Source organism: Fundulus heteroclitus, chromosome 2 (assembly GCF_011125445.2).
Source record: "Fundulus heteroclitus isolate FHET01 chromosome 2, MU-UCD_Fhet_4.1, whole genome shotgun sequence".
Taxonomy (NCBI): Eukaryota; Metazoa; Chordata; class Actinopteri; order Cyprinodontiformes; family Fundulidae; genus Fundulus; species Fundulus heteroclitus.
In genome coordinates, this window is record NC_046362.1 from 11,906,095 (window position 1) to 11,929,076 (window position 22,982).

At 46.9% G+C, this 22,982-nt stretch overlaps 1 protein-coding gene across 4 annotated transcripts in view; it reads left to right on the plus strand.

The window, feature by feature from the left end:
- LOC105938572 (filamin-C) overlaps positions 1 to 22,982 on the plus strand; it is a 28,901-nt gene that overhangs the window by 3,905 nt on the left and 2,014 nt on the right. Inside the window, exons 2-44 of one of the 4 annotated variants that reach the window (XM_036147828.1) lie at positions 236 to 484; positions 1,824 to 1,921; positions 2,921 to 3,071; positions 4,059 to 4,177; positions 4,283 to 4,360; positions 5,062 to 5,224; positions 5,318 to 5,518; positions 5,687 to 5,764; positions 6,399 to 6,536; positions 6,695 to 6,821; positions 6,912 to 7,048; positions 7,374 to 7,567; positions 7,647 to 7,760; positions 7,877 to 8,020; positions 8,173 to 8,296; positions 8,543 to 8,703; positions 8,803 to 8,893; positions 9,001 to 9,170; positions 9,256 to 9,373; positions 9,458 to 9,720; positions 10,371 to 10,968; positions 11,144 to 11,317; positions 12,022 to 12,184; positions 12,791 to 13,119; positions 14,373 to 14,496; positions 14,686 to 14,842; positions 14,928 to 15,117; positions 15,201 to 15,224; positions 15,319 to 15,560; positions 15,653 to 15,752; positions 15,838 to 15,978; positions 16,073 to 16,201; positions 16,315 to 16,488; positions 16,606 to 16,770; positions 17,074 to 17,277; positions 17,365 to 17,517; positions 17,875 to 17,997; positions 18,116 to 18,364; positions 18,445 to 18,717; positions 20,222 to 20,359; positions 20,513 to 20,628; positions 22,511 to 22,643; positions 22,733 to 22,909. In XM_036147828.1, the coding sequence (XP_036003721.1) occupies positions 236 to 484; positions 1,824 to 1,921; positions 2,921 to 3,071; positions 4,059 to 4,177; positions 4,283 to 4,360; positions 5,062 to 5,224; positions 5,318 to 5,518; positions 5,687 to 5,764; positions 6,399 to 6,536; positions 6,695 to 6,821; positions 6,912 to 7,048; positions 7,374 to 7,567; positions 7,647 to 7,760; positions 7,877 to 8,020; positions 8,173 to 8,296; positions 8,543 to 8,703; positions 8,803 to 8,893; positions 9,001 to 9,170; positions 9,256 to 9,373; positions 9,458 to 9,720; positions 10,371 to 10,968; positions 11,144 to 11,317; positions 12,022 to 12,184; positions 12,791 to 13,119; positions 14,373 to 14,496; positions 14,686 to 14,842; positions 14,928 to 15,117; positions 15,201 to 15,224; positions 15,319 to 15,560; positions 15,653 to 15,752; positions 15,838 to 15,978; positions 16,073 to 16,201; positions 16,315 to 16,488; positions 16,606 to 16,770; positions 17,074 to 17,277; positions 17,365 to 17,517; positions 17,875 to 17,997; positions 18,116 to 18,364; positions 18,445 to 18,717; positions 20,222 to 20,359; positions 20,513 to 20,628; positions 22,511 to 22,643; positions 22,733 to 22,909 (7,194 nt within the window). The remainder of the gene's footprint in view (positions 1 to 235; positions 485 to 1,823; positions 1,922 to 2,920; positions 3,072 to 4,058; positions 4,178 to 4,282; positions 4,361 to 5,061; positions 5,225 to 5,317; positions 5,519 to 5,686; positions 5,765 to 6,398; positions 6,537 to 6,694; positions 6,822 to 6,911; positions 7,049 to 7,373; positions 7,568 to 7,646; positions 7,761 to 7,876; positions 8,021 to 8,172; positions 8,297 to 8,542; positions 8,704 to 8,802; positions 8,894 to 9,000; positions 9,171 to 9,255; positions 9,374 to 9,457; positions 9,721 to 10,370; positions 10,969 to 11,143; positions 11,318 to 12,021; positions 12,185 to 12,790; positions 13,120 to 14,372; positions 14,497 to 14,685; positions 14,843 to 14,927; positions 15,118 to 15,200; positions 15,225 to 15,318; positions 15,561 to 15,652; positions 15,753 to 15,837; positions 15,979 to 16,072; positions 16,202 to 16,314; positions 16,489 to 16,605; positions 16,771 to 17,073; positions 17,278 to 17,364; positions 17,518 to 17,874; positions 17,998 to 18,115; positions 18,365 to 18,444; positions 18,718 to 20,221; positions 20,360 to 20,512; positions 20,629 to 22,510; positions 22,644 to 22,732; positions 22,910 to 22,982) is intronic. The other 3 variants (XM_021307452.2, XM_036147841.1, XM_021307453.2) reach the window with 3 other exon arrangements.

Sequence of the window (22,982 nt, forward strand, 5' to 3'; positions counted from 1 at the left end):
GGTGGGGTGAGGGGTGCATGCGACGAGTGTTACATTCTTTACTCCTCTGCAGCCAGTCATCATTTTTCTCTTAAAATAGCCTGGCCGTCTCGGAAAGACTTGCAGGGAAAATACGTTTGGATAAAACGCAAATAAAATTACCAGGCTGTTGCAGTAAACACTTTAAAAATGTTTCTGACATCTGAACGTTTTTGCACGTTTCGACCACCCATTGTCTCTGTTGCTCTGACTACAGACAGTAAAGCCATTGTGGATGGGAATCTGAAGCTGATCCTGGGTCTCATATGGACGCTCATCCTCCACTACTCCATCTCCATGCCCATGTGGGACGACGAGGACGACGAGGAGACCAAGAAGCTGACGCCCAAGCAGCGCCTGTTGGGCTGGATTCAGAACAAGGTGCCGCAGCTGCCCATCAACAACTTCAACCGCGACTGGCGAGACGGGAAAGCCCTCGGAGCCCTGGTGGACAACTGCGCCCCCGGTAAGGAGCTCACAGCGGCTCACGATGGCTTCAAATGCTGAGTCAGGGTATGTGCGGCGCAGTTGTCTTTGTCTCCTTTAAAACCCCGGTTTGGGATCTCCCCGGTCTCCTTAAAAACAGGCATTCACTGATATTAAATATCGTCATCATAGAAACTGTTTTTAATTTCATTACGTTGAAAGGTTTTTGATTGTGTCTGACAGCGTTCCTGCCAGCTGTCCCAGAACATCTAAACCATCCCACTTCCAATGTTGCAAACCCCGAGGCTCAAGCCTGGCTTTAGTGTTTATAACCGTGGAGCTGCACAACACCCCCAAATTTGGGCACCATTCCTCCTCTTCCATTGATGGGAGGGGAGAGGGAGGGAGGTGGGGGGGTGTGCTTGGCTGCAACAAAATGCAGAGTAATCTGTCATAGGGACTTGCCTAAGCCTCAGACCCAGTGGCCACAAGGACGCTGAGCTGATCCCCAGCCAGCCCAGGCTTTTGCCTCCAACAACGAATGTCAGAGAGTAGGTCCTCCGTCAGGTTTGCCTCACTGAGAGAAAAGTGGGGGAGTGAGGAGTGGGGGAGTGAGGAGTGTGGAACACGGTGTTTGATTGTGTTTATGTGAGCCATTGATCTGAGGAGACGCATCTTTTAAACACTGTGCTGCTACAATGACCATACAAGGTGCTTTTTGTCTCATCTGCTGTTTAGCAACAGCAGATGAGACAGTAGCTGAGAAAGAGGCTGGGTTCCTACACGGTCTGCAACAGTCTGGAGCACTGTGGGAAAAAAAAAATATTTTCCAGGTCTGGATAAGTGTACAAAAAAATAATATCATACAAAAAATATTTTCTCTTCCTGTAGTTAGTTGCTAGACTATTATCGAAAAAATTGTAGCAATCCATCCATCCATCCTTCCTTCTTTCCTTCCTGGAACCCCGTGAGAAACACAGAAGTTCTCATTGAACTCAAAGTTTTAACATTGATGAGACCGCGGCATTCTTGTGGTGCGCTGACACGGGTCTCCTGAGTGAGTGACCACTCCATCGCCTGCACTAATCCAATTTAGGCATTAGCAGCCCAGAGAATGCGAGGCTCAGCCGCGGCGAGCGTGCTGCTGTGGCTGTCGAAGCTGCCTCTTGTGAATGCTCGATAGAGACGTCCGCTGTCACACATGCAGAATCGGTTGAAGCAGAGCAGCGTGGGTAAGGTCAGGCGGTCTTGCAGTTAGAGGCACTGCAGAGATAGCACTGACAGGCTAAGTGGTCTTTTTATAGCCGCCGCCGTCCAGCTCTGCCCTGCGTTGGAGCGGTGCACGCGTTTTCTAATTGGCCTCTCTGCGTTCCTGCTAGGTCTGTGTCCCGACTGGGCAGAATGGGACCCAAACAAGCCCGTGCAGAATGCAAAGGAAGCCATGCAACAGGCGGATGACTGGCTGGGCGTGCCTCAGGTAAGATCCTCCGCGACGCCAGGCACGGAGTGCTGCTCGTAGCTCGGCCGGGCGAACCCGGTCTTATTAAAGAACAGCCAGCAGAAGCAAGAATGTTTGTTTTGCTCTCCTAAAGTCAAGAATGAAATCACAGAATAAGCACAAAGTCAACCCAAAGCAGCCAATAGTTGCAAATACAAACCCCAGTGAGACAACGTTTGATTAGAAAAAGAAATAAGTTAAGAAAAGAATTATGTTTGAGGCTAGTGTTTTCCCAGGATATCATACTGGAGGATGAAATGAAATATTTATTACCCAGCTCACCCTTTTTTTTTTTTCATTTCCATCTTGTTTTTTTGTACCTCTCAGTAGGCGACTGTGTTTTATTCGGTAGAACTTATGAACTTGTTGTGAGATTTCTCAACAGGCACGCAAGCCTGCACCTAAAACATGTACATTTGTAAGTAATCCCCAGAGTGACAATGTGCAACACGCGGGTTGTTTACTTGTTTTTCTAAGGGACGTTGTTATCTATTCTCCACGAGTATTTGCGTTTGTCAGATAGTCAGGGGTGTAATGTCACAGCTCTGCAGACCTTGGGGTGGGGGTGGAATCCAGTGTGGTGTTCTCAGGATCAAATCCCCCATGGTGGCTTAACCTTGTTGTCCTAAGGTTAAATATAACCATTGTGAAGCGTGGCTTTGTGCCACACTGGGATACACAGACAAACAAGTGCCTTAAGAGAGAGAGAGAGAGAGAGAGAGAGAGAGAGAGAGAGAGAGAGAGAGAGAGAGAGAGAGAGAGAGAGCAAGAAGTCAGAGGTGGAGAGAATAAATTGGTTTAATCCTTAAATCCAATTCTATTATGCAGAAAGAGTAATCCACACCCTTGTTGAAAATGATATACAGTTAATTTAAGAATCAGTTTTAATTTGCTTCTTTTTTACCAAAGCATGTCTTCCCCCAGAGCTATATTGGGCAGTTTGAACGGCTAACCCCTGCAACACGTTTTGGGTTTCAGGTGATCGCCCCTGAGGAAATTGTGGACCCAGATGTGGACGAGCACTCGGTGATGACGTACCTGTCTCAGTTCCCCAAGGCCAAACTGAAACCCGGCGCTCCTCTTAAACCCAAACAGCTTTTCCCAGACAAGGTTAAAGCCTATGGACCAGGTAGGTCACCTAGACTTTAAAACCATCGCAATGGATACGAAAGCAGTCATGGTGGGCACCTGGTCCAGTTATATGCCATATATGTTTTAATGCATATGCAGTGTCTTTCAAAGTGTTCACATCCCTTGAATTTTTTTTAAATATTTTGACTTGTTACAGCCAGAAACTCCAATGCATTTTAAACACAAATTGGAAAAGCGTGGCATATATTTATATTTATCCCCCCCTGACCACTACTACTATAAATCGTCTTTCTATAATCACACGTTGCTGCAGTTCCAGCTGTTTTGGGACATGTCTCTACCAGCCTTGTACATCCACAGACTGAAACCTTTCCCCCATTTCTCTTTCTTTGCAGAATAGTTCAAGCTCACTCTGATATTATTGAAATTGTTTTCTGCTCACATCAATTTCCAAGTATTGCCACAGATTCCCAATTGGATTTAGGATCGTTGTGCTGATTGAAGCTGAACCCCAGTCTCAGCTCATCTACAGCCTCCAACCACTTTTCTTTTTATTCAGCTTCACCCATCTTTCCATTAACTCCGACCAGCTTCTTTGTCCCAAAGGCCGATCCTGCCATTTCTGTTTTACGCCCAGTTGATTGCGTGTTCAGAGTGATGTGCAGCGTTGGTTTTCATGCCACACACAGACATCTGTATGCAGGCCCAGAAATGAAACTTTGGTCTCATCTGATCATCTTCTGACAATAAATCACGTACATATGTTTTCCCTTCCTGATTTTTTTTTAAAAAAAGTTAAAGGGGTACACTGTAAATACTTCTGCACCATACCAAGTTTTTGGAAAAAAATATTTTACCTGAGCCTGACTACAGATTCTTGTGCCCGTGCACAAAATCACTCCATCATCTTCATGTGTTTGTTTGAGAATCATGCATTACTGTTCTCTGTTTCTGATAGGCTGCATCACCCAAAACCCCATTATGCAAACCATCACCCAGCATCTCTCTTCCTGTTACGTTACAGGTATCGAGCCTCATGGCAACAAAGTCCTGCAACCAGCTGTGTTCACTGTGGAAACTCTGGAGGCCGGCAGTGGGGAAGTCCTGGTGTTTGTCGAGGATCCAGAGGGGCACAAAGAGGAGGCAAGTCATAAATCTTAACATTCAGCTGACTCTTCAAATTCCCGCAAAGTGTAGCATCTTTTCCTCTGATTTAATTCTGCCTGTCTTCGGCTTTTTATTCTCCAGGCTAAAGTTAAGCCCAACAAGAATAAAAATGGAACTTACACTGTCAGCTACCTTCCAAAAGTGGAGGGCGTCCACAAGGTAAGAACTTATTAACTTTAGGTACATCGCTTGAACTAATTTACTTGTAATATTTGACCATATTTTTTAGACAATAAAACCCACAAAAGGCCAAAAAATAACACTCTGGTTATATCATCATTAAAACAACAATATCCTTATAATCATAATCAGCAGCATAATATTAAAATTATAATTTCAATACCCATTTAATACAGACATGTCAGACTGCCAATGTTTAGTGCATGCAAAATAAATCTGAAGGAGAAAAAAAAGTCAGACATTAGAGATAAACCGAGAATTATCATTATTTTTTCTCTTTTTTATTCTTGCATGATTAAAATGTAAAAGTAACGAGGGTCAGGCAATGACAATACGTGTCGTGGGATACACTGTATGTCTTTATGTCATACTTTCAACACAAGTTGCCGAACAGGAAATGAAATAAAAGACAAATGTGCTTCAGGAAAACACTGTTAGAACAATGACTAAATGCTCTTTTAAGCATCATTAATAACATCCTGTCGAGGAGAAATTTTTAGCCATGTGGGAAACCTGCTCAATAATTTAGCGCCCCTAATTCTTATCCTGCCAGAGGTTGATAAATGTTTTTCGGGAAACAGGCCTTGGATCAGGAATATTCCCTTCGTTGGTTTGTGTCTTTTAGGCCACACCATTTCAGACGTGTCTGACGTTCGCCATCCCTTCTTCTTCCACTTTAGGTGAAGGTGTTGTTTGCAGGCCAGGACATCGACAAGAGCCCCTACTCTGTGAATGTAGCAAAAGCGATGGGCGACCCGAGCAAAGTGCACGCCAGGGGCCCGGGTCTGGATGCTACGGGCAACGTGGCCCACAAACCAACCTACTTTGACATCTACACAGCAGGTGATCATCATAAAACACTTGGTCACCAGAACCATTGGTGGACAAAACCGTCCTTTGTTTGGTGCTGACCCTGTACGTCTCTGCAACACTCAGGCGCCGGTAATGGTGACGTCAGCGTGGTCATCGTTGACCCGCAGGGCAAAAAGGACACCGTGGAGCTCATCCTGGAAAATAAGGGCGACAGCGTTTTCCGCTGCACCTATCGGCCCGTGCTGGAGGGGCCTCACACCATCCACGTGCTGTTTGCAGGCCAGGAGATCCCCAAGAGCCCCTTCAATGTCAACATAGCGGAGGGTGAGCCATCTGCCCGTGTTGCAAATAACCGTATAGACGAATCCCTCTTCCTGACGGGATGCTGGAGTCAGGACGATCTGTCTGTCACCATGTGCCGTCATCTTTGTGCCCTGGAAACAGCCGGCCCTCTCTTTACAGTCCGTAACCCTCGCTGTTTGTCATTTCTAGCTCCGGCAGTTGCTCCTCAGTCAGTGCGCGCCCCTCCTGGAGCGAAGGGCGCCCCTCCCCCAAAACCTGGCCGTCCAAGTTAGTATACGTGTGATAGGAGGGGCTTGTCAAACCATCCCGGCGCCATGCCTCCTACGCCAGGCTCTGTGCTCTGTGCTTTCCTTAAGTCTAAGGGTGCCACCGTGTAACGCCTTTTGCTTGGTTCGCCTGTTCCTTCTCCTTGCTGCTTGGTGGTTCAGTCTGGTTCAGAAAGAGACCAGAGTCAGTGTCGTACCGGTAGTTTTTATAGAGTGTCCGAGTTTGCATCTCTGTGAGTCTCTGCGTTTCTCTGTTCTTTCCTTGTGTCGGTTTCTCTGCTTGTGCTGTTGACATGTTTGTTTTTCCATCATGTCTGAAGTTTGCCTCAGCCAGCACTCCTTCTCAAAGCCTGCCTTCGACATTTCCAAGTGACTGACTGAAATGTTGTCAGATGCTCCCCTCTCTGCACTGTAATGTGTCAGTTTATCCCTCAGCATTGTGTACTCGGTCTAGTGTGCTGTTCAATAGAAACAAAAAAAAAAAAAAAAGCATCATTGTTATTTTAAGGCTCTTGTCTGTCAGCGTTCAAGGATTCTCCGCTGAATTTCGCTTGGATACTAACATCACTGTCAAATGGCTGTCCCCGTTTTTTACCCCTGGAAATAATTGTCTCTCTCGCACTTCCTCCTTTCAGCCGTAAACCCCAACGCTTGCAGAGCTACTGGCAGAGGGCTCCAGCCTAAAGGCGTGAGAGTGAAGGAGGTGGCAGACTTCAAAGTTTTCACCAAAGGAGCTGGCAGCGGTGCGCTGAGCGTCTCTGTCAAAGGACCAAGTGAGTCACACAGGCTTCATTTATCTCCACCACCCTTCTTTTCTGTTCTTTTATTCATTGTCCTCTGTAGTTTGAGCTTGATGTCCGAGTGTTTTATTCACATCTGCATATCATAAATGAAGAGTCAAACTGTGCTGATCCTCTGTGTTTATCCCCAGCTGGAGCGGAGGAGCAAGTGAAAGTGCGAGATGCTGGGAATGGAGTGTATGAGTGTGAATATTACCCCCTGAGGCCTGGGAAATACACAGTGAGCATCTCCTGGGGAGGCCAGCCCATTGCACGCAGGTAGGATTCCTAGTATGGCCTGTGGCTGCGCTGTGCCACTGGACAGTACATTCAGACTGATGCCTGGTGACGTTGTTGTGTGCGTCACAGCCCCTTTGAAGTGGAGGTGGGAGAGGAAGCCGGTTTTCAGAAGGTGAGGGCCTGGGGCCCGGGGCTGAAGACTGGCATGGTGGGAAAATCCGCTGATTTTGTGGTTGAGGCCATCGGCACTGAAGTTGGAACTCTGGGTAAGACCTTTGGTGCTTCTGAGATGTGTGTGAAGCCTCTTTCAGAGTCTTATTGAAGTACTCCCAGCCTTCAAACTTTTTCACACCGTCGCTACAGCACACCTCAATATGTGTGGGGGAAAATATATATAGTTTCCTAGTTATGAACTAGACTCGAAATGTGTGGGATTTAGTCTCAGTATAAACCCAGCTGTTCTGTGAAAGCCTCAGAGATTGTTTAGTAGTGAAAAAACAGCATTGTGAAGTTGTTGATAAAGTTTGGGGTTGAAACGAGACAGAATGTGAAAAAGGCTTTTTACAGCCCTTGATTGCTAATTTTGCCCAGGCTTCTCCATCGAGGGCCCGTCACAGGCTAAAATCGAGTGCGACGATAAGGGCGATGGCTCGTGTGACGTGCGCTACTGGCCCACCGAGCCTGGCGACTACGCTGTCCACGTCATCTGCGACGACGAAGACATCAAGGACAGCCCCTTCATGGCCCACATCCTCCCCGCTGTTAACGATGTGTTCCCCGAGAAGGTAACTAGCAACTCCTTTCTATCAGAGACACATTTCAGGACCATCGGTTTGGTTCGTTTTCTAAAGAGCATCTCTGAAGGTAAAAGCCTATGGGCCAGGCTTGAAGCCCACTGGGGTCATTGTCAACAAACCCACTGAATTCACCATAGACGCCCGCATGGCCGGGAAGGGTCACCTGAAGATCTACGCACAGGTATGCGGTTGCACACGTTCGCAGAGGCTTCATCTTTTATTCACAGCGATGTGGCATTTATATTTCATGAGGCCTCACACAGCAGAAGTGACTGCAAGGGTTTTGTGTCTGACCAGGACGCTGAAGGCTGCACCATCAACATCAAGATCACCGACAGGGGAGACGGCACCTTCGTGTGTGCCTACACCCCAGTCAAACCCATTAAACACACTATCATTATCACCTGGGGGGAGGTCAATGTGCCCAACAGCCCCTTTAGGGTAAGATGCATGCACGGCCGTGGACGCGGCATGCAAAATCAAATGAATTCTAATGTTATGACACTTCACCAAATACAGATAAAGTAAGAGGACTGCAGTAGTTGCACTTCAGCTGGTCTGGGTCTGCTTTAAGCACACTATGAATTCATTAGGTGCTGGTTGGAGAGGGCTCTCATCCCGACAAAGTCAAGGTCTATGGGCCCGGAGTGGAGAAGACGGGGCTCAAAGCTAACGAGCCGACATACTTCACCGTGGACTGCAGCGAGGCCGGCCAAGGTGAGCGTGCACGAGTAGCTGATGCGAGCGGTTAGAAATACTCTCCTGGGGTTTTGATTGACTTAAAAATCTCCTCCAGACTGCGATGCTAAGGCAAGGAAAGGAGAATTTGTCACGCAGCAATGCGTTGTTACCTGAAATAAATAATTGCAACTAAAATAAAGCCTGAGGCAAGGTAGCGACTCCTTTCGCTTTTCTTCTTGTGAGTAAACTTTGTGAACGGGGCTCATTTGTATGCACCATTAGGAGACATAAGCATCGGCATCAAGTGCGCCCCGGGGGTGGTCGGACCCGCCGAGGCTGACATCGACTTTGACATCATCAAGAATGACAATGACACCTTCACTGTCAAATACATGCCTCCCGGTCCGGGCCGGTACACCATCATGGTGCTGTTTGCTGACCAGGTAGGAATGTTTATTTGTTGTTGACATGAATGAGAGCCGTCGTCCATCCATCACTTCATCCAAATGCTGTCATTCTGATCATTCTAATGCTTTTCTCAGGAAATTCCCACCAGCCCGTTCAAAGTCAAGGTGGACCCCTCCCATGACGCCGGCAAAGTGAGAGCGGAGGGTCCTGGGCTCAACAAGACAGGTGAGATCTTTCGGGGTCAGACTGGGATTTTCTGACATAATCCTGATTGACATAATCCAAATCCGATGGTTTGACGGGCAGCGCTGACAAAATGCTTGGTGATTCAGGTGTGGAAGTGGGCAATCCAACCCACTTCACCGTCTACACGAAGGGAGCTGGAAAGGCCAAGCCTGAGGTTCATTTTATAGCACCAGGCCCCGGAGAGGCGGTTCGTGACTTCGAGATCATTGATAATCACGATTACTCCTACACTGTCAAGTACACGGCTCTTCAGCAGGTACAGAGAGCCTCTGTTTGACGAGTACAATTATACGTAACTACGCCTCGTGTTAGTAAGTGTTCATTTGTCCCCTTTCAATCAGGGAAACATGACTATTTCTGTGACTCACGGTGGAGATCCCATCCCAAAAAGCCCCTTCCACATCACCGTGGCGCCAGCTTTGGATATTGGAAAAGTGAAAGTGGAAGGGTTAGAAACCAGTACGTAACATCTATATTACATGCTTTCACACACTCCATGTCAAGCAGTGGTAGTTCAGCATTTCTTTGCACTCTCACTTGCAGAAGTGGAGGTCGGGAGGGATCAGGAGTTCACAGTTAACACGAAGGGAGCAGGCGGCCAGGGCAACGTAGGAGTTAAGATGACTTCACCCACGGGCCGGCCCATCCCGTGCAAACTGGAGTCAGACAAAGCCAAAGGCACCCACAGTGTGAAGTACATTCCCCCAGAGGAGGGGCAGTACAAGGTCGATGTCACCTACGATGGGAACCCTGTGATGGGGAGCCCCTTTGGGGTGGAAGCCGTCATGCCGGCGGATCCTTCAAAGGTAAAAGTTTATTCTAACAGCATGCACGCTGCCATTCAAAAGTATTCACACCTCTTGAACTTCTTCCCACTTTGTGACGTTACTACCACCCTCTTCAGTGTGTTAGACTTCAACAAAATTGTGAAAAGTAATGGTTAATGACGTACGTTTACATACTTCGGCATGCATTTCAGAATCAAATTTATTGCCAAGTAGGTTTGCACTTACAAGTGCAAACCAAATTTGACTTGGTGTTGATGGTGCAGACAAAAAAAAAAAATATATATATATATATTTATATACAGATTACATTTGTATTCAGTCGCTTTTACTCTTATAACCCTTAATTAGGGGTCTTTATCTCCTGTCTTGGAGAGCCACAGAAGTAGCAGGACAATGGCTCTGGAGGAAAAGAGTTTGAGACCCATGTTCTAATAACTTCCAAGCCACCAACTGCTTTCAGAAACCACGTAATTTGTGAAAGCAATTTAATCTCAGCAGAAACACCGAAGTTATGTGAAACCAACTGCTGTGTTTTCATGCATCACATCACATTTGAATGCCTTTGCCGGCACTGCGTCCACATTTAATCCAAACTCTGAGCTCAGATTTTTATTTAGCTCCTCGCTTAGAAAGAACTGCCCTAAACTGATTTGTTTGTTACATTACAGGTGCGAGCCTTTGGCCCAGGCCTGCAGGGCGGCATTGTGGGTAAACCAGCTCCCTTCACCATTGACACAAAGGGAGCTGGTGCAGGGGGTCTCGGCCTTACAGTTGAGGGTCCCTGCGAGGCAAAAATCGAGTGCCAAGACAACGGCGACGGCACATGCTCGGTGTCGTATCTTCCCACCGAGGCCGGCGAGTACGCCATCAACATCCTGTTTGCTGAGCAGCACATCCCTGGCTCTCCCTTCAAAGCCGCGATCCGGCCGGCCGTCGATCCCAGCAAGGTGACGGCTAGTGGGCCGGGCCTGGAGAAGGCCAAGGCGGGGGAACCAGCCACCTTCACCGTGGACTGCACCAGAGCCGGTGACGCAGAGCTCACCATCGAGATTGTGTCTGAGACCGGCGTTAAGGCTGAGGTGCACATCCAGAAAACGTCAGAGGGGACCTTCTCCGTCACGTACATCCCATCCTTCCACGGCACGCACACCATCACCATCAAGTATGGCGGGCACGCTATTCCCTACTTCCCAAAGGTGTTGCAGGTGGAACCCTCTGTGGACACCAGCGGCGTTCACGTTTATGGGCCTGGAGTGGAGCCAAGAGGTAATATTAGCTTTGTTATTCCAATGAAATCTACCTCACAGAGCGAATAATGGCCGTGGAATTACCCCTGCTTTGTGTCTAAATCAATATGAGTGCGAACGCATGATGACTTAGTGTTACTGAGCCCATTTGATGCTTGGCGGCGAATCACCATATAGACCTTTTGTGTTTTAAGGGGTCCTCAGGGAAGTCACAACCCACTTCATTGTGGACGCGCGTGCCCTCAACAAGGCTGGCGGCAGCCGCGTGAAGGTTCGCGTCATTAACCCCTCCGGCGCCAACACGGACACCTACATTACTGACAAGGGAGACGGCACTTACAGAGTGGAGTACACGGCCTTTGAGGACGGTAAGAGCAGAGCGAAGACGCCAATTATCAATAAAAGGCTCTAACTGTGTTGAGTTAAACACATGTGTCAAGTTATTATATAACGCAGAGGATTCTTTTAGTGAGACAGGAAAACATTCACACAGGTCGAGAGGAAAACCACTAAGAGGTGCTTGTTTTAGGACCGTTTGGAGAGAAAAAAAAAAAGACGGAGCAAGCGAGGAAGGGGTATAAATATGGAATGATTCAGTCTAGCAATGATGTGAGGGCCAGAGATCAGGCAGACAGGCTCTGATTTATAAATAGTGTGCTGTGGAACAGAAGCTCTTAACAGGTATGTGTGCTGAGGCTGCCTGCGCACAGGGAATGACAGGGAGAATATTAATAGAGACCTATAACACAAAGCAAAGAGATCACAGAGCACCTCTCGTTTCGCCAGACATCCTCTAATACTGTAACAGTGTGGCTGGGAAGCTGCCATATGGGCCCACAGAGAGCGCTCTGTCAGAAAAATGTTGTAACAGAATAACGAATAGGAAACAGATGCAACGTCTTGTATGTTCACCCGAGCGTCCGCACTCCAGATAGTGTCTTTTATAAATAAACAGATGTTGATCTCCTTATAAGGGACTGTTCGCTGGCCTATAATTAACAGCGAGAGCGCAACAGCTCAAAATTTCTGCCCGTCACCAGACCGTTGTTCAGATTTCTGTGCTTGCGCACAGGTATGCATCTGATTGAGGTCCTGTACGATGCCGCGCCTGTTCCTAAGAGCCCCTTCAGAGTGTTCGTGGTGGAAGGATGCGATCCGACCCGCGTGCGTGCGTTTGGACCAGGCCTGGAGGGAGGAATAACCAACAGGCCTAACTGTTTCACAGTGGAAACCAGGTAAGGTTTAATCACACAGAGGGGAAATAATACTAAAAAGCAACAACCGAAACATCATGCCGTTTCTCTGGGATCTATAATGTATTACTCTAAGAAATTGTTAAATATGCAATTTTTAATATATAACAGCACAGAATAGATAAAACATTGAAAATATTCGCCTCAGAAAGCCTGTAATCAAACATCTCCTTCTTCTCAGCAGCAAGTCGAGGGCATCTGACAAAAAAGCAATAGAAAGTATATCAGGGAAGGACTGACAGAAAGTTTTATTGTTTTGTATGGTGCCTGTGCACCTTTTGAAGGCAGACCTAAGTAATTTCCCATATGGCCCATATCAAAAACCACCACAGCACTTGACAGTTCTGAAAGTCCTCAAAGGAGGCATGAAGAGTCTCTCCGGCAATGTTCAGATCCCCATTCCTGCAGCGGCCATTAATCAGAACCTGCACAGAGGGTGGGACCACGCTATCCTACACAGGGATGCAACAAGCATAGGTGTTTCATCTGTTGCTTCCTTAGTGGATCCAGAAAGTCTGGATTTAGTGAGGAAACCGGGCGGTGTGATCCAGGAATCGAGGAATAAACACGCTGGCTTCTCTCTCTTAGGGGTGCAGGTACGGGAGGCCTGGGTCTGACGATCGAGGGAGCCTCAGAAGCCAAAATATCCTGCAAAGACAACAAAGACGGCAGCTGCAGCGTGGAGTACGTCCCCTTCACTCCTGGAGATTATGATGTAAATATCAACTACGGAGGCCAACCCATCCCCGGCAGTCCGTTCCGCGTGCCGGTGAAGGACCCGGTGGACCCGACCAAGGTGAAATGTTCCGGTCCAGGTCTGGGTGCCGGAGTGAGGGCCCACGTTCCTCAGACTTTCACAGTAGACTCTACCCAGGCTGGCCAGGCCCCACTGGACGTCAAACTCTATGGACCAACAGGTAAAAAATAGGATAAGCATAAAAATCTTTAAAAGCCATAGGTCAGAATTGTTGTGAAGTTGTGGTAAAAGGTCAATAGCAGGAAATATCTTACCTACACAAGATAAATCTTGCGGGTCCTTATTTGGTTCAAATCCAGATTAGGTGGTTTTGGAGGCTAAAGCTATTATGTCGTTTAATAGGGAGCCAAACAAAGGTGGACTTGGACAATTTCTATCTATAAAATGTTGCAGCAGTTTGCGTAATGAACCTTTTCTCATGTTAACAGTATCGGGTGCTCCAAAAATTATCTTCCCTGTAAAATACTTACTGATAACTGATCATGTGAAGCATTTCCAACCTGACTGACTACGTAACAGAAAAGTAAGGCAGTATTAATACAAAAAAAGATAGCATTCACTTAAATTGCTTTTAATATCCTTGGTTTTTACACCGCTTGATTTTTCTGTCCAATAATTACTCTGATAGAAGCATTTTAGACGTCCTGGTCTCGGTGCCTGTTTCCCAGGGGAAGCTCATCTCTTACCTTCATTTACGATGTGATGAATCAATCAGGGTTTATTCGCTGAGAACTTTTCATACGTTCCAATGAAATAAAGACATTTTTAGAGTTTTTATAGACATTCGTGCAAGAAACAAGCACACCAAAAAAAACCACTAAAGTAGCTAAGTAAGAATTATGAGGTGCCTACAGTTTGACGTCATGTAAAATCTCACCATAATCATGAGTGAGTAAACACTAGAGGCAGATATAAACAATATAAAACATGTTACATTGCTGGAAATCTAAATTTACAAAATAATGTGCTTTAACCAGAAAATAAATACCAATAAGTAATAAAAAAAACTTTTAGTTCATGATGAAAACAAAAAATGGGCCACAAAACTAGTCTAAAATAGAATACATATTAATTAATTTACTATTTAATTGTTATTATAATGGCTAGAAGATCAACAAAAAATGTGATAAAAAACAAGGAAAGATAAAATCACTTCATTAACTTATTAAACTGATAAAAATAAGCAGTGGCACCCTGCTTTGGTTTTGGCCCCTCTGAGCCGTTAGCTTCAGATCCTGAGACCAACTAATCTGGATTCCTGCTGAAAAGATATCTACTTCAGATGAGATACTCACTCCTCATGACCTTCCCTCACAACCTCACTGAAAAAAATTCTGAATTACTCCTTTAAAACCTTCTGCGCGCTGCTTGCTATGAGGAATTAAGCGTGCAATATTGCTAATGTGCTTACAGGCACCGTGGAGCCTGTAGGTGTGAAGAACAACGGTGACGGCACCCACACGGTTCACTACACCCCGGCGCAGGACGGTCCCTACACTGTCGCTGTTAAATATGCAGATCAGGAAGTCCCACACAGGTTCAGTATAAGATTAATGAGTTTATAAAAACAAAAAAAAAACACCCAACCAGGACGTATGTTCAGATACGTCTTAATTAAAGCCCTCCCTGCCTGCATTTAGGAGAAAGAACGTTTGCTTCAGCAATTTTTTCCGTCCCTATTCCTCTTTTGACTCAGACGCTCTATATTCTCTCCCTCCTTTAACAGCCCATTCAAGGTAATGTCTCAGCCTGGGCACGATGCCAGCAAGGTCCGCGCCAGTGGCCCTGGTCTAGACACCAAAGGAGTGTCTGCCAGCTTGCCTGTTGAGTTTACAATTGATGCCCGGGATGCTGGAGAGGGACTGCTCACTGTGCAGATTCTGGTGAGCTCGGCCGCCATGTGCGGTAATAATCTGAGCCATAAGCTTCTCTCTCTCTAACAAACCAGCATTTGCATGTTATTCACAGGACCCAGAGGGCAAGCCGAAGAACGCAACCATCCAAGACAACAGGGACGGCACCTACACTGTGTCCTACGTGCCTGATTCGACAGGCCCTTACACCATAACCATCAAGTACGGAGGAGATGAGATTCCCTACTCTCCGTATCGAATCCAGTCGCTGCCCACAGGGGATGCCAGCAAGTGTCGCCTCACAGGTAAGTAAAAGCTGTGACTGTCATTTTTCCTAACGAAGAAAATGATCGTCTTGCTTGTATTCATTTGCCCTTTTGACTTGCAGTTTCAATCGGAGGACACGGAGTTTGTGAGTCGCAGCTATCCTCCTTTCTTTTGTGCTAATTTACATCATATTGATTCTCGATGCAAAGTTTACCTTCCGTTGTCTGCCCCCCTGACAGCGAGCCTCCAGAGGCTGCAGACCTCGGAGGATACGGTGATCACGGTGGATGCCAAGGCGGCCGGAAAAGGCAAGGTGACCTGTAAGGTGCTGACGCCACAGGGGATGGAGTTGGACATGGATGTGGTGGAGAACCACGACGGTACCTTTGACATTTACTACACGGCCCCCGAACCTGGGAAGTATGTCATCACCATCCGCTTCGGAGGGGAGAACATCCCAAAGAGCCCCTTCCATGTGGTGGTGAGTACAGGATAATCAGATAGCTGCGACAGATGTGTGCGCTATGCGCTCCGGCATTAAAAATAAATGTTTGTTTTACTCTGCGTCGACAGGCCTCAAATGAGCCAGTGGTTCCCCGCGACCCTGTGGATCCTCTCTTTCGCCCCGTTAACTTCCTGGTTCCGTTCACGCCACAACAGGGAGAGATCAGGGGTGAGACAGACGAACAAGCTAACAAAACCTGCTAAATGTTTTCGTTTATCCAGGTCACTGATATCTAAACGCTTTATGACTTCAGGGGAGGTGCGCATGCCTTCTGGAAAGACCGCCCGTCCACACATCACCGACAACAAGGACGGCACCATCACGATCAAGTACCAGCCCACAGAGAGGGGCCTGCACGAGATGGACATAAAATACGACGCAAATCACATTCCGGGTCAGTTTTTTGTGGCCCTTTTGCCTTGGCTCTGCATTTTAAAGCCAATAAATGTCAGTCGGTTCAAATGTTTCTTTTCTCTCGCCCTCCACAGGAAGCCCCCTGCAGTTCTACGTGGATGCTGTGAACAGTGGAGTGGTGACCGCTTATGGTCCGGGCCTGAGTTACGGAATGGTCAACAGAGCTGCCACGTTCACCGTGGTCACCAAGAATGCAGGAGAAGGTGACAAAGAGGCATTTTCAAATCTCTCTTTAGGAAATGTTTACATGATAACGAGGCTTTTAAAGCTGTGAATAGTGAACGACTTGCTCTCTCTCTCTCTCTCTCTCCAACAGGCGGTCTGTCGCTTGCAGTTGAGGGTCCCTCTAAAGCCGAGATATCCTGCAAGGACAACAAAGACGGCACGTGCACCGTGTCCTACCTGCCCACAGCTCCGGGAGACTACAACATCATCGTGAAGTTTGACAATAAGCACATTCCTGGCAGCCCCTTTACGGCTAAGATCACCGGTGAGGAGACGAGCCACGTGTCCATGCAGACGGGCGTTTCTCCACCCCGAACGTAAACAGGTGCAAACCCGATTCAGGGGAAGAAAAGCGCTGAAGTGTCTGTGTTTATTATGTCAGGGGATGACGCCATAACCAGGACATCCCAGCTCAATGTCGGCACCTCAGCCGACGTGTCCCTGAAGATCGCAGAGACCGATTTGAGCTCGCTGACTGCCAGCATCAGAGCGCCATCAGGCAACGAGGAGCCCTGCCTGCTCAAAAGACTGCCCAACAGACACCTCGGTGAGATGGTTACTGCAAAAATCAAGTGATAAAAAGAGCAGAACAATTAGAAAGTATTCAGCTGATGATGGATTTATGTTTCGGGTGTAAAAGGCTGCAAAAGACTTTAGGCCTGGGGCATAGGCTCAGTTTCCAGCAAGACAGCATACAGCCAGAGCTATGCTTAAATAGTTTTAGATAAGTGATTATTACTGTGTGTTATTTTCACGTAAAACCCCAACACGAGAAAGCAATGTAACGTCTTTCCTGTCTTTTATACTCAGTTTTAATCTTTCTTCTCTTTGCTCGTTATTGCAACAACAGGCATCTCTTTCACCCCAAAGGAGGTTGGCGAACATGAGGTAAGCGTGAGGAAGAGCGGGATGCACGTGGCAAACAGCCCCTTCAAAATAATGGTCGGCCAGTCGGAGATCGGCGAGGCCAGCCGAGTGAAGGCCTTCGGGAAAGGGCTGGTGGAGGCGCACACTTTCGAGATGGCTGAATTTTTCGTGGACACGAGGAATGCAGGTGAGTTTTCCGGTGCCCCAGCTGTTGGGTAACTCGCGTCTAGACGAAAAAGCAGAAGTCTGACGATTCATTCTGTCGGCGCACAAGGTTACGGGGGTCTGGCGCTGTCCATTGAGGGTCCGAGCAAAGTGGATATAAACTGTGAAGACGTAGAGGACGGGACGTGCAGGGTCACCTACTGCCCAACGGAGCCTGGGAATTACATCGTGAACATCAAGTTTGCTGAAAAGCACATCCCAGGTTAGAATGAAGTCTAATTTGATTTATTTTTTTTTATATTTAATAGGGAAAAGGAAAGGACAAGAAGTGTAAACAGCAAAAAAAAGAGCCAAAAATGTATTACTGAAGGAAAAGCCCGATTCTTTTTGTTGTGCTGTTGTCTGATCAGAGTCAGTGTAAGAAATCTGGTTGTATTGTTAGTTACGTAATATATATTTTATGCTGAAAATAAGCGTAAACATAAGCAACAAATGGTGCTTTTATTTACTTGAGTAAGTTGCTTTTAGATGAAAAAATACCAAATAAATAAGTAAATAAAAATCAGTTTTTTTAAATGTGAAAACAAAAACCTTAATTTTTTCTACGTGTTTTCTGTAGGAAGCCCTTTCACAGTGAAGGTGACCGGAGAGGGAAGGATTAAGGAGAGCATTACCAGGAAGAGACAGGCTTCCTCTCTCGCCTCAGTGGGCAGCACTTGCGGCCTTAACCTCAAGATCCCAGGTGAGAACATCAGGCGGTCAGAAGCGGTTGGAGGGCGGCGGTCAACCGCGTTGGAGTAAATGAAGCGAAGGGCGCACACGCTTACACCTGTCTCCTCGCCGCTGCTCCCTGTCTGCAGGAAACTGGTTCCAGATGGTTTCCGCTCAGGAAAGGCTAACCAGGACGTTCACCCGCAGCAGCCACACGTACACCCGCACGGAGCGCACGGAGATCAGCAAGACCCGCGCGGGGGAGACCAAGAGGGAGGTGCGGGTGGAGGAGAGCACCCAGGTGGGAGGAGGGGGAAGCCCCTTCAGAGATGTGTTTGGAGACTTCCTGGGCAGAGAGAGCCTCAGCAGCTTTGCCGGCATCACCGCCAGACCCGAGCGTGAGTCAGACTTTAATTAAGCCCGACAGCCTTGTTGTGAAAATCTTGATTACATCTCACCCCGCTGCTCTGACCCGCAGCAGCCGAGAGCGGCTCCCAGGCGATGACGGCGCAGGTGACGAGCCCCAGCGGCAAAACGGTGGACGCAGACATCGTGGATGGAGGGAGCAGCACGTACAGCGTCCGCTTCATACCCCAGGAGATCGGCCCCCACACGGTGAACGTCAAGTACAGCGGGCAGCACGTGCCCGGCAGCCCCTTCCAGTTCACCGTGGGGCCCATGGGTGAAGGCGGGGCCCACAAGGTCCGTGCAGGAGGTCCGGGCCTCGAAAGAGGCGTGGCTGGAGCACCATGTAAGACAAACTGAGTTATTTAAATTAGAATGTGACTGAACACAGAGCGACATGATTTAAGTGTTTGTTTCTGTTAAATTTGTATGGATCTCCACTACTGAAACCCCAAAATTTACTTTATCAGGATATTAGAATATATACACAAGAATATATTCTCCAGTCATTGGAGAATAAGCTACAAAAGGGCTTTGCTAAATAACATGGCTGATCACAGAATGCCATATCTATGCATAGTGATGGAAAGTTGTAGCCTCGTGAGACCATCCTGATCTCGCGAGCTTTCAAGGTTTCACTCGCAGATCAGTCTGGCTACTCTCCGTTAAAGAAAATTTGGAGCCGTTCACCAAACGAACGTCCAATCAGCGTTGGCTTTGAGGCGGGTTGAGGTGTGACGCAACGAGAAACACAACAGTTCAGTCTAAAGAACATGGCGGCTTCAGCCGATGAAACTAGCGTTAGCGTGGCTATCGAGCAAGTTTTATCGGAATTACAGAGTATTTCTTTGCTGAGCTAACGAGCCTTTACCTGCAGCAGCAAGAGTAGCTTGGCTTGTGGTTGTGTTTTAGTCGTCGCTCGTAACAGAGAGACGAGGAATCTGATTGGTTTATTTGGCCCGTCTATCACCAACACAGGCCAATCAGCTAACCAGTATTTTCGCCCCTTCCCAAAATTACTTCAACGGAAGGTTTCCAGATGGATATGCGAAGCAAATCTATCTGGCGGCGTCAGGTTAGGAAAGTTGAGTGGAAGGATAAAAAACGCACAGGTCTCTTTTATTTGGTAATTGAGGTCCCAGAGTCTGGGGGAAGAGCGGAGAGGCACCCAATCCAAGATACTTTGGATCGGGTGTGAAGTTTCATTTTATTTCCCAAATGGGGCTTGGCACCTGGCCGTTTTACAAAAAAGTACCAAATCCTGGTCAAGTGGCCACTTGTGTTCACTGTGCTTGATTTGATAAAAGTTCATAAATAATCTAACGGCCATTTTCGAAAGGAAGATGAGCGACATCAGACCCAGTAATGGAGGCGAGCTGAAGGCCTCTGTTAAAGTCAAGTTAATGCCTCACTGCTGTGATAACCTGTATGAGATGCTGCAATGATGCAATATTTTAATCTTCTTTACTGCCCTTTTTATTCCAATTAACTTTTCACAAATATGCTTGGATGCAGAAGTCTGTAAAGAGTCAGCTACCATAGCAGTGACCCATTGTGGCTTATTCTCTCCTCTGTGAAGTAACAGGAAGGCTTTCTTGTTTTTTTTTTTTTTGTAATAAGAACATTTTCTGGGTCTCATTTGTTAACAGAACAAATGAGCCTTTATAACAGAAATAAACGCTTAAGATATGGACTTCTTTGTGTAATGAATGTATGCGAGTTGCATTTTTAGAGCTGAATTACTGAAATAAATTTTCGATAGTATTCTAATATTTTGAGACACGTTCGTGCCATTTAAGGATTGTTCAGGTGATTTCCTCTCTAACCTTTCCCTGTTCCACCCTCATTAGCTGAATTCAGCATCTGGACCCGCGAGGCAGGAGCTGGTGGCCTGTCCATCGCCGTGGAAGGCCCGAGCAAGGCTGAAATCTCCTTTGAGGACAGGAAAGACGGCTCCTGTGGCGTGTCGTACGTGGTGAAGGAGCCAGGTAAGAACTCCCGCGGAACGCTTTTCCTGTTTATTCTTGTCTCTTTACCAGTCGGCTCTCCTGCTGCTCCCCACTCCCCCTTCCCCCCCTCTCCCCCCCGCTTCCCTGCGGTTCACTTGATTGTGAAAGTAAATAACATGTCTGCTTCCCCAGGTGACTATGAGGTGTCAATCAAATTCAACAACGAGCACATCCCTGACAGCCCGTTCATCGTTCCAATCGCTACACTGTCAGACGAGGCCCGCAGGCTCACTGTGACAAGCCTTCAGGTGGGCGCGCACACACACACACACACACACACACACACACAGAGACACACACACACATATATTCTGTTAATAATAACAATCGGATTAATTATTTGCACAAAAGATATACACATATACAAAATGCAAGAGCTGAACCCCAGATGGGAAGTATGATTTGTGGTGGATATTTCTGTCTGATAGCACTTTGCCCTTGAAGTGTAACTGAATGCCAACGTTGGAGCCGTACGCATGACTGTAATACTGCGATGCTGGCCGGCGATGAAGGGCTGGATTAACTGTGCCTTGCTAATGTGGGGCAACACAAGCTGTGCTATGTGGGCTTTTGGTTAGTTTATGTGCGTTTCTCTTGGAGAGGCAGCAAAACAAGGAGTCTCGGACTAAGTTACCTGAGACAGCTTACGAGTTTACTGCCATCACTGAGGAGGTTTTGTGTCATTTGCGAGCACAAAGCTAAGAGTGTATGTTTTTAGTTAACTGGATGACACTTTAGAGCTGTTTTGTCCACTAGAAGCCAGCGGAAGTGCCTCTGAAGTGTTTTAAATATCACATTACCTGTGTCTGATCGGAGCTGTTTTCTGCTTGGGGGGCAACGCTTGGCAGTAAACTCTTAACTTTTTCTGCCTTGCATACCCAATAATTCAGTCTGAGCTATTTCAGAGCTGGTGACTCATACAGGTTGTGTCCCTCCAGGTGTGGGCGCATTCAGTCCCTATGAGAGGTTTACATACCGTTCTTATGGACACGTACCACATATTGATTTTGGATCTTCTCTTCCTGCCGAGATATCTGACCAGTCCTCTTACAATAAATGGTGGAGTTTGCTTAAATTGGTTGGTTTCTTGACTTATATTACATTTTCAGGCATAGCCCCAAGATTTTAAACAGGTTTGAGTTCTGGGCCACTTCAGAGTTTTTTTTTTTTTTTTATTCTTGTTAGCAGTTCTGAAACCTGGCATGACAGCATTTTTAGGACCATTGTCCTGTTGAAACTCCAGCTTTTATTTAAGTTATGCTGTTCAGGTATTGAAGAACTTTGAGGAAGTCCTCAATCTTTAAATAGAAAACCATCCAGTTTTATAACTACACAGATCCTGCAGGGGATGCTGCCACTGCAATGCTTGACAGCTGCTGCACTGTTCTTTGGCTTGAAAATCTCACCTTGACTCCTCATAACACATTTACCGGTATTGTGGCCAAACAGCTTATTTTTTGCCTCCAGAAGGCATACAGCGTGTCTATGTGAGCAGCTGCAGATTTCAGATATCCATTTTGGAGCAGAGGCTCTCTTTTTGGGTGGTACCTTGTCGATGTTAAACTGGTCTCACTTTGGACATCCCGTTCCTGCGGCTTTAGGCTTATTATTGGCTTGAGTCATGGTGGTTCCTGGGTAGTTCCTGAACATAATGAACAACTTTCCTTGATCCGGGAATGATTTGGGTCAGATGTCTGAAACTCAAATGCAGTTTGGCATCCCAACAGGACCAAGACCCTAAACACAAATCAAAAATAGCTCTGGGGGGCTTACATTAAGCTTCCTCAATGGCCATCCCAAAGCCCTGACCTTAAACCCACTGAAAATTAATGGACTATGATTAAAAGTGGGCTCCATGCCAGGAAAACAACCATTTTGGAATAAGCTCGCATGAGAATAGCAAACAAACTTCCTGCCAGAATTATTCCAGAAGCTTTGTTGATGGATTCAAAAAGTGTGTGATTTCTCTGCAGCTAGCTGGGCATCATTTATCCAAATATTTGTCTCTTTACATCTTTGAACTTGTATACATAACTTTAAAACTGTTTAAAACTTTAGAAAACCCACAATAAATTCAACTGCCTCATCATAACTATATATTTTGGCTGTGTTCACCTTGTTTTCCCACAGGAGAAGGACATAAAAGTAAATCAGGAGGCCTCCTTCATGGTGCAGCGCAACGGCGCCCGAGGCGTGGTTGATGCCAAAGTTCACACGCCTTCCGGATCATCTGAGGAGTGCTACGTCTCCGATCTCGACGGCGGTATGGAAAGAGCAGATGAGGCCAGACGATTTAATCTTAGTTAAAGGATGAGGAGCAATGGTTCAAATGATTTCCACTTTTTCTCGTAGACAAGAGTGCCATCCGCTTCATTCCACGCGAGAACGGCGTTCACTCTATAGACGTCAAATTCAATGGGTGCCACATTCCTGGAAGCCCCTTTAACGTGCGAGTGGGAGATCCGGGTCTGATTGCTGATCCTGGTATGGTCACTGCACACGGAGCCGGACTTCTGGGAGGAACCACAGGTAGATATCGCACGTGCCGCTCACATGCTATGGCGCTACGTTCAATGAATGAGCAGCTCTGGTAAGATCTGCG